We start from the raw sequence: 13,228 nt of genomic DNA, 5'->3' as shown, positions 1-13,228 counted from the left end.
CCCAACAACCATTGTAAGACTATTTATTTTGCTACTCTTTTATTAATGAACAATGCCACACAGTAGGGTTTTTTCCCTACTGTTCTTTGGTCTAAAAAAACACATGCTTATTTTTATTCCACTGAAAAATCATGATTATTTTTATATTATTTAACAGAATTCCAGAAAAAGAAGAAGCATTGTACGGTGGGCTGCACTGTTTGCGGGCCGTTCAGGCATCGCTGTGGGCGGCCCCGTGCTTAACGCTCGCACTAAGCAACGTATAGCATCCCTAAAAAAAAGAGCAACGTATAGCACCGTCCTTTGTTCTCTTCCAATCTCTCTTTTGCAGTTCGTTCCCTTCCCTTTCCCCGGCGAGCCCACCGCCGCAGCGACATCTCGCTTGCCACCGAGGCGCCGGAGTTTGATTATGGCATCCAACGATGGCGAGGGAGGAGAAGGGTGGGAGGCGGCGGTGCGAGCGGAGGTGGGCGGTGCGAGCTGGTGGGACGATCCAGACGGCGCCGACCTCCACGCCAGGTTCAAGGCCTTCACGGGGCAGCGCCGCGACTGGCCCGAGCCCAAGCTCCTCTTCTGGAAGGACCTCCTCCTGCGCGTCGCCCGACGCCTCCGACTCTGCTCCGCCCCCGCCCACTTGGTAAGTGACCCCCACCTCAAATGCGAGGGTTCGTTTGCTTTCCCTCCCGAGACCATGACGGCGACGGCGACTGCCGCAGGTGACGAGCGTTTGGTTTGCCCGCCCCGGAGGCATCACGCCGCTCTGCTTGCCGCAAGTTCTGGTCAGTTTCTACAACAACCTCACTGTATGTACAGCGTGTGCTATCGCCGTGAGCTAGTGACAATTTATTTCTGGACATTTCAGGAGGAGATGCGTGCCGATGGGGACATACTGCTTAAATCCGAGCTAATTGTTCCGACCGCAGGCGGCTTGTATCAGCTGGTCAAGAGGGTGAGCCAGATGGCTATCTCAAGGCGTCCGATTGTACAGGAGGACATCCTTGTGTTTAGATCATTGGTTGAGGTATAAATTCCTTTTTGGGGCATTGTTGTTAGAGTGCTAGTATGCCGATTTGATGCCCTGCTATTCGATTGCAGGAACGGTTTGAGGACATTGCCACACAGCTGAGAGGCTCCCATTGGACATCAACATGTGTCATTACTACGACTAAATTCAATAGCTTCTTTTACGGGCGGGAGGATGCTCATGCAGCGTTATGTTACTTGACGCAACGTGGGAAAGCACGGTATCTTGCGATCAGGAAGGAAGACCCTGTCGAGGTTCACGATTTTTTGTTCCATTTTCTGTGGCTTTGTTTCAGTGAGTTCCCTCATGTGTTAATACTTAAGTTGGGTGGCTAGCTTCAGGGTGTGAAGTTTCCACTTGTCTCTGCTCATGCTCCTGCCGTCTCCAAGTTTGACTGTGATACCTTACACTTAGTTTGGCAAGAAGAGAAATTGCAGCAGCAGTTTGATGTGCTTGATCGCCGATGGGAAATGTTAGTCTACTTATTGATTTGCCATCTACAATTTGCATGTAACTCTTACGTGTTGTGGTAGAACTCCTATGTAGATTGCATAGACCTAAGCCTACACATTCCAACAGTTGCTATTGTAGGGCAGTTTTACAGCTAATGTTGACTAGTACTGGTGCTATTACACATACTCCCTCCGTCCGGGTTTATTAGGCCCCCTCATATTTTGAGCCAAAGTTTGACCATACATTTGCGTAATAAAATATGATTTATATGTAGAAAAAGTGATATCAAAACTTTGTTTGAATATGAATCCGACAATATAATTTCTATGACATCACTTATATTTTGCAAACCAAATATATGGTCAAAGTTTAACCCAAAATACAGGGGGGGACAAATAAACCCGGACGGAGGTAGTAGTCATCAAGGTCTTCATGATTGTTAGGGGTCGTTACTGTAGTTGTTATGATGACAATTTGTTCCAATGTTTACATAAATGCTAATTGAATCATTAAATTTTTCTAGTTGCCAAACATGATCAGCTTATTTCCAGAAAATAATGGACCTTGGAGATATGATACGTTGTAATGCCACAGCTCCTTATAGGATGTCTACTCCACAAGTCGCACAAAATCACACCGTCGAGCTGAATCCGTACCTTTTTCGGGTGGGGGAGAGGGGTGGTGGTGGTGGGGTGTGTGTGTGTGTGGGGGGGGGGGGGGGGGGGGGTGGTAGGTGTGTCCTTCTAATTATGATTTCCATCCATACTCAAGTTTCAGATGTCTGATTCTGTCTTTTTGTCGAATACACAATATCCAATTCTCTCTCACATGCTGCATCATTTGTGTTATTGCTGCTTATTTTCTGCTTTTGTAACTTAAGAGATGAGTGTGTATGTTCCAGTATGGTGTTTTTATTACTGTTTTTGGTGCTACATGATTTGCCTTTCCACATTTTTGAATTATGTCATAGCTACAAGTATTGTTGATAATTCAGCATTAGTGAGATCTGAAATAAGTAAAGAATTAGGGAAGACTACATTAAGTGCCAAGTCCATGATCATGCTTTGATTCTGAAGCTTCGTTATTTTTATTTTGGTTGAGTTGTTGGTGAAGAAGGCCGCAAAGCGAGCTGTTGGTGAAGCAAGGGGTCGGGCATATGAGGACCTCTACCAACGGTTAGGCACGAAGGAAGGCGAAAGGGACATCTATAAGATGGCCAAGATCCGAGAGAGGAAGACGAGGGATATTGGCCAAGTCAAATGCATCAAGACGGAGCAGGCCAACTCTTGGTGAAGGACGAGGAGATTAAGCATAGATGGCGGGAGTACTTCGACAAGTTGTTCAATGGGGAGAATGAGAGTTCTACCATTGAACTGGACGACTCCTTTGATGAGACTAGCATGCGTTTTGTGCGGCGAATCCAGGAGTTTGAGGTCAAGGAGGCTTTAAAAAGGATGAAAGGAGGCAAGGCGATGGGCCCTGATTGTATCCCCATTGAGGTGTGGAAAGGTCTCGGGGACATAGCGATAGTATGGCTAACCAAGCTTTTCAACCTCATTTTTCGGGCAAACAAGATGCCAGAAGAATGGAGACGGAGTATATTAGTACCAATCTTCAAGAACAAGGGGGATGTTCAGAGTTGTACTAATTACCGTGGAATTAAGCTGATGAGCCATACAATGAAGCTATGGGAGAGAGTCATTGAGCACCGCTTAAGAAGAATGACAAGCGTGACCAAAAATCAGTTTGGTTTCATGCCTGGGAGGTCGACCATGGAAGCCATTTTCTTGGTACGACAACTTATGGAGAGATATAGGGAGCAAAAGAAGGACTTGCATATGGTGTTCATTGATTTGGAGAAGGCCTATGATAAGATACCGCGGAATGTCATGTGGTGGGCCTTGGAGAAACACAAAGTCCCAGCAAAGTACATTACCCTCATCAAGGACATGTACGATAATGTTGTGACAAGTGTTCGAACAAGTGATGTCGACACTGATGACTTCCCGATTAAGATAGGACTGCATCAGGGGTCAGCTTTGAGCCCTTATCTTTTTGCATTGGTGATGGATGAGGTCACAAGGGATATACAAGGAGATATCCCATGGTGTATGCTCTTTGCGGATGATGTGGTGCTAGTTGACGATAGTCGGACGGGGGCAAATAGGAAGTTAGAGTTATGGAGACAAACCTTGGAGTCGAAAGGGTTTAGGCTTAGTAGGACTAAAACCGAGTACATGATGTGCGGTTTCAGTACTAGGTGTGAGGAGGAGGGGGTTAGCCTTGATGGCCAGGTGGTACCTAAGAAGGACACCTTTCGGTATTTGGGGTCAATGCTGCAGGAGGATGGGGGTATTGATGAAGATGTGAACCATCGAGTCAAAGCCGGATGGATGAAGTGGCGCCAAGCTTCTGGCATTCTCTGTGACAAGAGAGTGCGACAAAAGCTAAAAGGCAAGTTCTACAGGACGGCGGTTCGACCCGCAATGTTGTATGGCGCTGAGTGTTGGCCGACTAAAAGGCGACATGTTCAACAGTTAGGTGTGGCGGAGATGCGTATGTTGAGATGGATGTGTGGCCACACGAGGAAGGATCGAGTCCGGAATGATGATATACGAGATAGAGTTGGGGTAGCACCAATTGAAGAGAAGCTTGTCCAACATCGTCTGAGATGGTTTGGGCATATTCAGCGCAGGCCTCCAGAAGCTCCAGTGCATAGTGGACGGCTAAAGCGCGCGGAGAATGTCAAGAGAGGGCGGGGTAGACCGAATTTGACATGGGAGGAGTCCGTTAAGACAGACCTGAAGGATTGGAGTATCACCAAAGAGCTAGCTATGGACAGGGGTGCGTGGAAGCTTGCTATCCATGTGCCAGAGCCATGAATTGGTTGCGAGATATTATGGGTTTCACCTCTAGCCTACCCCAACTTGTTTGGGACTAAAGGCTTTGTTGTTGTTGTTGTTGTTGTTGAGTTGTTGAATGGTAATGCTAGAATTTGTATTAAATATCCATATTTTAAAAGTTCAAGGAGAGCGGCGTTGATGTCCTTCAAGGCCGGAGACAAACAGGGGGCTTTTCGTTATGTGAGGCAGTCTAAATTATTCTCAGAAAGCAGGAACAAATGTACACAACTATTAGAGAGGGTTGAAGAAGTTATAAGCCTGATTGCTAGTGCTGAATCAACCAAACAGGTACTGTAATTTTACAAGAGACAGATGTCCAATCATAGATAGTCATGTAACCAAAAATGGACATGTTATATAAATAATTAACTCTTTACATGCGGTATCTTCTAGTAGGTTTATGAAGCAATCCAAATTGGTATGAAGGCAATGAAGGAGCATAATGTCAGCATAGAGGACATTAATACCCACCTAAAGGAGGTCGATGACCTTGTTGCAGCACAAAGAAAAATTAACGTTGCCTTAGGTAAGTTGTCAACTTTGAGTTTCCAGCTTCCAGTTGAGGAAGTTTATCTTGTAGACATGAGATAGTTTTTCTTTCTTTCTGTGTGTGCTCTCTTTATACATAGGGAGAAGTAATATGCAATTTGCTAGGAGTTCAGTTATATGCAAAGCTCTGCATAGTCAGAAGTTTGAGATTTTTTGGGCTCATTCTTCCGCTGTCAACCAACCTGAAATATAGTACAAGTCTTGCACATATCTGAACATTCAAAGCTCAACCCAGTCCAAATCTGATACAACCCAAGTTCCCAAATCTAACCTAGCCAGGCCAACCCAATACTGACTGGACTCTTCATTTTGCACCAAACCCAACCCGTCTGAATGGGTATGAAACCTAGTTTCATATTATTTTGTGTTTTGGTTTCATCATCCGTTGATACGACACATATTTGAGTTCCATGTGCAGTCAGTTTAGAGATGAAATGGATATGCATTATTTCTCACAGGCATTCATTTTTGTGCAAATGATCATGTTCTTAGTTGTACTTACTAGTTAGCGTGTACAGCACTGTCCTAATGTTATTTACGCTGTAAAATATTTTCCATGGTAAAACCATGCATACAGTGACTTATACGAGTATAATTTTATTATCTGGGTTTAGCCTCATAATGTATTTGCTTTAGATTTCTGTGCCCTACATACTATATATATAGGCCTTTGGGCAACGGAAGCAACTTTTTTCTTCTTCTTAATTTGTGACAAACCAATGGATCTTTATATGTAGGTAGTGTTTTTATGTTCTGATCCAATTGTTATGCAGAATCAGCGCCTTTGCATTCATTGGCTGATGAAGAAGATATAGAAGAGGAATTCAGAAACCTCGAAGCAGAATTGGAGGATAAGATTTCTCCTGTGCATGTTGAAGAACCAGAACCAGTTTTACATGCAAATGACGATTCACCTGATGAAACTGTTGAGTCACTGAGCAATAACCTGTCAAGCATGAAACTTGGGGCCATGTAATGCTCTTTTTTCTACTTGTTGAATGTGACATGTACATCATGTGATTTGGTATGTTTTGGCCTATCAACGTGTAATGTATTCAGGTAACTAATATGAGTGACATGAACTTTTATTTGTGATAACTAATATGTGTGCCAGGAACTTTTATCTGTTTTATCTTCCACGAACCTCAGACCTCAGAGTCTGTACTGTTTGAAGCACATGGCTCATGTTTTTTTTTTGAGTTAAAACGAAATTTTATTCATTAGCAATAACCAATACATTGTTTGTGAGAAACATTACAATTTCATTAATAGGCTCCTCAAACCAATCTGACGTCGAAGAAAATCTAGCTAATCTAGCAAGTTCATGTGCTATTTTATTTGCCTCTCTATTACGATGTTCGAATTTAGTCATGACAAAATCACAAGCATAGTGATAACAGTCATCGAAGATTGCCGCCGCGGCTCCCGCTGACTGTCCTCTGTCCTGCATGGTCTCAATCACCTCCAGATTGTCAGAGTTGATGATTAGATGATTACATCCCACCCTTTGCGCTAAATTTAGGCCAAATTTGAGAGCTAAGACCTCTGCCATGAGAACATCCACGCAGTAGTCTATCTTTTCATTTCCTCCTGCAATAAATCTACCTTTGTCGTCTCTCAAGATTGCCCTCATCGTACCCTCCACTATGTCATGGTCAAAAGAGGCGTCAACATTGAGTTTCGCAAAGCCCATAGGAGGACATTGCCAACCCCCCTTTTTCATGGATGCCTTCGAAGATGATGCATTTACAAAATTATATGTAAGAGCTATGATCCCCATTGATATCCGAGTCGCATTTTGAGTTAATTGTGCACTAATTTCCGTCTTTCCCACCATAGATATCAAGCTGAGATAGCTATGATTTCTTGAACATTTTGGTACCCCATAATGCGCAGATCTTGATCTGGAAGGAGTAATAGGTATTCCAATGTCACTTCTCCAGCACGATCAATCTCACAAGCTTTATCAATAATCATATCCATCCCTAGCCTTTTCCAAACCTCCTTCGCTTTACTACATAGGAAAAGCATGTGCTTCGTATCTTCTACACCCTGAGAGCAGGTAGGGCAAGAGGGCGAGACCTTCATGTGTCTATTAGTGAGTGTTTCCCGACATGAGAGAGTGCCATGTAGTGTCCGCCATAAAAAGATTTTGACTTTAGCCGGACAAGATAACTTCCATATCTGACACCATATAGGGTTAGGTGTGCTTCGTCCCATCCCGTTGGAATATTTTAGTTTGCTCCCATACTGATAATTCCACTCCACAGAGTAAGCAGACCGTACCGAAAACATTTCATTTTTCATATAACTCCAGGCAATAAAATCTGTCATATTATGTTGCGAAATTGGGATTGAAAGAATCCGTTGTGCGTCAATGGTCCACATAGTTTGTCTAATCAGGTCCTCATCCCAATTATTGGAGACCGGGTCAATCAAATCGACGACTTTTGATAACAAATGTCCCCCCTTAGGGGTCACAATCTTCCTAGTGGCACAGTTTGGGATCCAAGCATCTTCCAAATATTGATGTTATGTCCATCCTCCACTCACCAAATATAGCCTCGCTTGAGAGTAGTGATGCCTGCCATAATGCTTTGTCAGGTGAAAGAAGCACCATGCTTTGGCTTGGAGTTCAGCAAATCACCATTAGGATAGTACTTGGCCCTTAGAATAGTAGCACACAAAGAGTCGGGATTATCAAGGAGACGCCATGCCTGTTTTGCAAGCAGAGCCAGGTTGAAACAGTGGATGTCACGGAATCTCATTCCTTCTTGGTTTTTTGGTACACACATGTGACGCCCCCGATTTGACCGTACACTAATCATGCACGCAAATGTGTACGATCAAGGTCAGGGACTCACGGGAAGATATCACAACACAACTCTACAACATAAATAAGTCATACAAGCATCATAATACAAGCCAGGGGCCTCGAGGGCTCGAATACAAGTGCTCGATCACAGACGAGTCAGCGGAAGCAACAATATCTGAATACAGACATAAGTTAAACAAGTTTGCCTTAAGAAGGCTAGCACAAACTGGGATACAGATCGAACGAGGCGCAGGCCTCCTGCCTGGGATCCTCCTAACTACTCCAGGTCGTCGTCAGCGGGCTGCACGTAGTAGTAGGCACCTCCAGTGTCGTAGGTGTCTTCGTCGACGGTGGCGTCTGGCTCCTGGACTCCAACATCTGGTTGCGGCAACCAGATAGAAAGGAAAAGGGGGAAAAGAGGGAGAGAAGCAACCGTGAGTACTCATCCAAAGTACTCGCAAGCAAGGAGCTAGACTACATATGCATGGGTATATGTGTAAAGGGGCATATCAGTGGACTGAACTGCAGAATGCAAGAATAAAAGGGGGATAGCTAGTCCTGTCGAAGACTACGCTTCTAGTAGCCTCCATCTTGCAGCATGTAGAAGAGAGTAGATTGAAGTCCTCCAAGTAGCATCGTATAGCATAAACCTACCCGGCGATCCCCTCCTCGTCGCCCTGTTAGAGAGCGATCACCGGGTTATATCTGGCACTTGGAAGGGTGTGTTTTATTAAGTATCCAGTTCTAGTTGTCATAAGGTCAAGGTACAACTCCGGGTCGTCCGTTTACCGAGGGACACGGCTATTCGAATAGATAAACTTCCCTGCAGGGGTGCACCACATAACCCAACACGCTCGATCCCATTCGGCCGGACACACTTTTCTGGGTCATGCCCGGCCTCGTAAGATCAACGCGTCGCAGCCCCACCTAAGCACAACAGAGCGGTCAGCACGCCGGTCTAATCCTAAGCGCGCAGGGGTCTGGGCCCATCGCCCTATGCACACCTGCACGTTGCGTACGCGGCCGGAAGCAGACCTAGCCTAGTGGCGTTCCAGTCCAATCCGGCGCGCGCCACTCAGTCGCTGACGTCAAGAAGGCTTCGGCTGATACCACGACGCCGGGATGCCCATAACTACTCCCGCGTAGATGGTTAGTGCGTATAGACCAAATGGCCAGACTCAGATCAAATACCAAGATCTCGTTAAGCGTGTTATGTATCCGCGAACGCCGACCAGGGCCAGGCCCACCTCTCTCCTAGGTGGTCTCAACCTGCCCTGTCGCTCCGCCATAAAGTAACAGTCGGGGGCCGTCAGGAACCCAGGCCCACCTCTACCGCGGTGGAGCCACCTGTCCTTTCAGCCCCCTCATCAGAATCACCTGCGGGTACTCCTCGAGCCGACCCGACTTTAGTCACCACATGTGTCATGTATAAATGTATATAGTATATACCCGTGATCACCTCCCAAAGTGATCACGGCCCAGTAGTATAGCATGGCAGACGGACAAGAGTGTAGGGCCACTGATGGAACACTAGCATCCTATACTAAGCAGTAGGATAGCAGGTAAGGGTAACAACTGTAGCAACAATGACAGGCTATGCATCAGGATAGGATTAACGGAAAGCAGTAACATGCTACACTACTCTAATGCAAGCAGTATAGAGAAGAATAGGCGATATCTGGTGATCAGGGGGGGGGGCTTGCCTGGTTGCTCTGGCAAGAAGGAAGGGTCGTCATCACCGTAGTCGAACTGGGGGTCGCCGGCTGTCTCGGGGTCTACCGGAGAGAAGAGGGGGAAGAAACAGTAAATACATAGCAAGCAAGTGCATAACAAGACATAACATGGCAAAGCGCAGCGATAGGAGTGTTCTAACGCAGTGCTACACGATACTGGCGAAGGGGGATAATATCCGAAAAGTTTTCCCGGAGTTAGGCATTTTTGGACAGATGAAACGGAGGGGGAATGTTGCGAGTTCGATAGGTTAGGGAGGTGTGGCGGACGAACGGACTGCGTATTCGGATTCGTCTCGTCGTTTTGAGCAACTTTCATGTATAAAACTTTTTCATCCGAGTTACGGTTTATTTTCTATGATTTTTCAAAGATTTAAACAAATCCTGGGATTTCTGCATTTAATTTAATTCGAAATAATAAAAAGACAAATTGCTATGGGTACACAGGAGTGTACCCAGCAATGTGTGCATCTGTATGACATGTGGGGCCAGGGGCTGGGTTGACCCAATCAATATTTTGACTAGTCCAATGTGAACAGCGTATGTGGGTCCCAATTGTCATTGACTCATTTTAATTAACAGGTTTTTGACTAAGTTTACTTAGCTTAATTAGGGGGTTTGGGGCTAAACTAATTAGGGCCTCCCTAATTAACAGGGGGGTCGGGCCCATGTGCCAGTGGCCCAAATCGGCCTCTGGTGTGGCTGTGCCCGTACGTACGTACTCGTAGAGTACGACGCCGGCGGCCATGGTGTTGGCCGTGGGAAGGCTCGGCACAGGGGGCGCGAGCAGGCCCGGGCGGAGGTGGGCGCCGCCGGCTGAGGCGGGCGACTGGGGGCGCGGCCACATGCGTAGGGGGGGTGAGCGTGGGCGAGGAGGCGTGCAGGCAAGGGCGGTCTCCGGCGGGCGCGGCGAGGCGCGCACGCAGACGTCGTCGGCAGTGGAAGGGGGACTGGGCCTGGCGCGAGGCAGTAGCAGCAGCAGGCACACGGGAGGGAGGCAAGGCGCGGGCGGCGGGTTGGCCGGAGGTGGGTGACGGGCAGGGGAAGAGGTGGTCGGCGGATGGGGCAGCGGGAGCCCACGCGGGGAGCGCGATGACGGCGGGCGCGCACACGTGCAGAGGAGGAGAGGGAGGAGGAGGGAGGTGGCGGCTCACGACGAATGTAGGGTACAGGCAACGTGCGCGGGGAGGAGGACGGGGAGGCGTTCCGGCGAGGTGGAGCCGAGGAAGGAGCGGCGACGATGACGGGGTCCGGCAAGTCGGAGTGACGGTGGTGGTGCTCCGGTGACGGGGTGGTGGTCGGCAACGGCGTAGGGCGCTCGGGGCGGCGAGCACGGCGTCCTGCGAGGCGGGCGACAGGGGGGGAGCGGCGCCGACGTCGGGGCCTCAGGCGGCGGTGGTCGGAGACGGGGGACAGGGGCGACGGGGCGCCGGCGGTGGGCACAGGGGCAAGGCGCCCCGATCCAGATCGCGGGGGGGGGGGGGGGGAGGAGCGAGGGAGAGAGGGGAGTGGGGTAGTGGGGGGCGACGGGGTGGATAGGGTTGCGGGGGTGAGGGTGGGCCGGCAGGCCGCTCGGCCACACGGCCAACTGGGCCAAGGCCCAGTCAGGGGGGGGGCAGTTGTTTTTCTTTTTCTTTTTTTTGTTCGTTTTAGTTTTAGTTCTTTTTCCTTTTCTGTTTTATTTTAGTTACACTTTATTCTTAGTTTAGTAAAATATGACAATAGCTCCAAATTAGTGTTCCAAAACAACCCACTACCCTAAAAAGTTTTACCTCAAGATAAAATAGTTTATGATTTTATAAAATATCAAAGGCATTTATTTAATAGTTTTACCTACTGTTTTAATCATTTAAGTGCATTTAAACTTTTTATAAAAATGTTGTTTCTTCCCCATAACTACCTACGCAATATTTGTCACGATCCGAACATTTTAGTTTTAACATCTGAAAACTTTTGTTGTTTACTTTTATTTAAATTTTGAATTTGAATTGGTTTTTTGAACTAACGAAAGGGATTAACTATAGTGTCAGAGGTGATGTGGCATCAATAGCAGGGAATTACTGTAGTCTAATTATCCGGGCGTCACAACACATTTTCCACCAGGCCATCCAGTGCATCCTCTTCTAGTTCTCCTCGTCTCCCCACCAGAAATGCGCCATCGCGTCAATGATTCCTTTACAATTTTTTAGGAATTTTAAAGACCGACATTGCATCGGTAGGTATGGCTTGGATCACCGCCTTTAATAGGATCTCCTTCCCCCTGGCAGATAGTAATTTTTCCTTCCAGCCACTAATCCTCTTAACAATACGTTCTATCAGAAAACTAAAGCAGTTTGTTTTATCAACACCCACATTTGCTGGTAAGCCCAAATATTTATCATTCAGGGCCCCGTCATTATATTTAGTGTTGTACACAATTGTTCTCTGACCTCTACCTTTGTATTAGGACTAAAGAAAATACTGGGACTTTCAGCGCTTAGCAGCTGTCCCGACGCTGCACAATATAAATCTAGTGCTGATTTCAGGTTTTCCGCATTATGTTGGTTGGCTTTCATTAAGATCAATGAGTCATCCGCAAAGGGAAGATTTGTGACTGGCGGGGCGTCTCTATAGACTTTAACTCCTGATATGTTTCCATTCTCCTCAGCATGCGTAAGCAAAGGCATTCAATCCTTCTGTGCATAGCAAAAAAAGGTATGGTGATAGCGGGTCCCCCTGTCTCAACCCTCTCGCAGGCTTAAATCTCTCACTTTCCTCTTCATTGATCCTTACTTTGTATTCTACATTTGAGACACATTGCATAATCAAGTTAACCCACTCATGTCAAAAACCCAATTTCAACATAATCTCCTTCAAAAAAGTCCACTCAACTCTATCGTAGGCTTTGTGCATATCAAGTTTTTGAAGGAAATATGCCCTAGAGGCAATAATAAAGTTATTATTTATTTCCTTATATCATGATAAATGTTTATTATTCATGCTAGAATTGTATTAACCGGAAACATGATACATGTGTGAATACATAGACAAACAGAGTGTCACTAGTATGCCTCTACTTGACTAGCTCGTTGATCAAAGATGGTTATGTTTCCTAGCCATATACATGAGTTGTCATTTGATTAACGGGATCACATCATTAGGAGAATGATATGATTGACTTGACCCATTCCGTTAGCTTATCACTCGATCGTTTAGTATGTTGCTATTGCTTTCTTCATGACTTATACATGTTCCTATGACTATGAGATTATGCAACTCCCGTTTACCGAAGGAACACTTTGTGTGCTACCAAACGTCACAACGTAACTGGGTGATTATAAAGGTGCTCTACAGGTGTCTCCGAAGGTACTTGTTGGGTTGGCGTATTTCGAGATTAGGATTTGTCACTCTGATTGTCGGAGAGGTATCTCTGGGCCCACTCAGTAATACACATCACTATAAGCCTTGCAAGCATTGTAACTAATGAGTTAGTTGCGGGATGATGTATTACGGAACGAGTAAAGAGACTTGCCGGTAACGAGATTGAACTAGGTATCGAGATACCGACGATCGAATCTCGGGCAAGTAACATACCGATGACAAAGGGAACAACGTATGTTGTTATGTGGTCTGACCGATAAAGATCTCCGTAGAATATGTGGGAGCCAATATGAGCATCCAGGTTCCGCTATTGGTTATTGACCGGAGAGGTGTCTCGGTCATGTCTACATAGTTCTCGAACCCGTAGGGTCCGCACGCTTAACGTTACGATGAC

The 13,228-nt window shown here is 46.4% G+C and overlaps 1 protein-coding gene across 2 annotated transcripts; it reads left to right on the top strand.

The window, feature by feature from the left end:
• Window positions 1–298: 298 nt before the first annotated feature.
• On the top strand, window positions 299–6,027 carry LOC123077835 (uncharacterized). 2 transcript variants are annotated; one of them, XM_044500167.1, is made up of 8 exons: window positions 299–637; window positions 717–779; window positions 863–1,021; window positions 1,096–1,278; window positions 1,360–1,496; window positions 4,500–4,668; window positions 4,777–4,906; window positions 5,703–6,027. In XM_044500167.1, exons 1-8 carry the CDS (start codon window positions 410–412, stop codon window positions 5,903–5,905), a joined length of 1,272 nt encoding a protein of 423 aa, XP_044356102.1. In that variant the 5' UTR covers window positions 299–409; the 3' UTR covers window positions 5,906–6,027. The 2 variants fall into 2 exon arrangements, with proteins under 2 accessions (XP_044356102.1, XP_044356103.1); XM_044500168.1 differs by having other exon boundaries at window positions 300–637; window positions 1,366–1,496.
• The last annotated feature ends 7,201 nt before the right edge of the window (window positions 6,028–13,228 follow it).

This window comes from Triticum aestivum, chromosome 3D (genome assembly GCF_018294505.1).
Source record: "Triticum aestivum cultivar Chinese Spring chromosome 3D, IWGSC CS RefSeq v2.1, whole genome shotgun sequence".
NCBI classification, from domain to species: domain Eukaryota; kingdom Viridiplantae; phylum Streptophyta; class Magnoliopsida; order Poales; family Poaceae; genus Triticum; species Triticum aestivum.
Note: the sequence above shows the minus strand (reverse complement) of the source record. Positions and strands in the feature narration are given on the sequence as shown.